At 43.6% G+C, this 905-nt stretch overlaps 1 protein-coding gene across 1 annotated transcript in view; it reads left to right on the top strand.

Moving 5' to 3' along the window:
• Window positions 1–905, top strand: part of LOC109487617 (collagen alpha-1(I) chain-like) — a 5,880-nt gene that overhangs the window by 488 nt on the left and 4,487 nt on the right. Inside the window, exon 2 of the mRNA XM_019791625.1 lies at window positions 161–253. Coding sequence (XP_019647184.1) covers window positions 161–253 — 93 coding nt within the window. The remainder of the gene's footprint in view (window positions 1–160; window positions 254–905) is intronic.

The raw sequence follows: 905 nt of genomic DNA, 5'->3' as shown, positions 1-905 counted from the left end.
GGGGGGGGTAATTTGAACGATGGTGTAACATAGAACCTTTTATCGGTGTCATCATTACGTAATATGGCTTCTGGTATAGTCACCTTGTGATACGTAAGGTAGTTCAGATACTCTATGATGGATAAGATTGTTAAAATACATGTATTTTATTGTTGTTTAGGTGCCACACCCACGCAGTCACAGCAGACTGATTGGAGGTCACTTGCGGACGCCGCTGCAAATACACCCAACCCTCTGTACGTTTCCAGGGCAGGTAAGACAACAGGGTCCTTTCGTCGCTACGCATAGACCTTCTAGCACCAAGGACAGGACCACATAGACATTTTAGTACCAAGGACAGGACCAGATATACTTTTTAGTGCCAATGACAGGACCAGATAGACTTTTTAGTACCAAGGACAGGACCAGATAGACATTTTAGTACCAAGGACAGGACCAGATAGACATTTTAGTACCAAGGACAGGACCAGATAGACATTTTAGTACCAAGGACAGGTCCAGATAGACTTTTTAGTACCAAGGACAGGACCAGATAGACATTTTAGTACCAAGGACAGGACCAGATAGACATTTTAGTACCAAGGACAGGACCAGATAGACATTTTAGTACCAAGGACAGGACCAGATAGACATTTTAGTACCAAGGACAGGACCAGATAGTCATTTTAGCACCAAGGACAGGACCAGATAGACATTTTAGCACCAAGGACAGGACCAGATAGACTTTTAGCACCAAGGACAGGACCAGATAGACATTTTAGCACCAAGGACAGGGACAGATAGACTTTTAGTACCAAGGACAGGACCAGATAGACTTTTAGCACCAAGGATAGGACAAGATAGACTTTTAGCACCAAAGAAAGGACCTGATAGACTTTTAAGTGCCAAGGACAGGACCAGATAGA

Source organism: Branchiostoma belcheri, unplaced genomic scaffold (assembly GCF_001625305.1).
Source record: "Branchiostoma belcheri isolate BF01 breed outbred unplaced genomic scaffold, Haploidv18h27 scaffold111, whole genome shotgun sequence".
Lineage (NCBI taxonomy): Eukaryota > Metazoa > Chordata > Leptocardii > Amphioxiformes > Branchiostomatidae > Branchiostoma > Branchiostoma belcheri.
The sequence above is the reverse complement of the archived record's forward strand: the minus strand, read 5'-3'. Positions and strand labels throughout refer to the sequence as shown.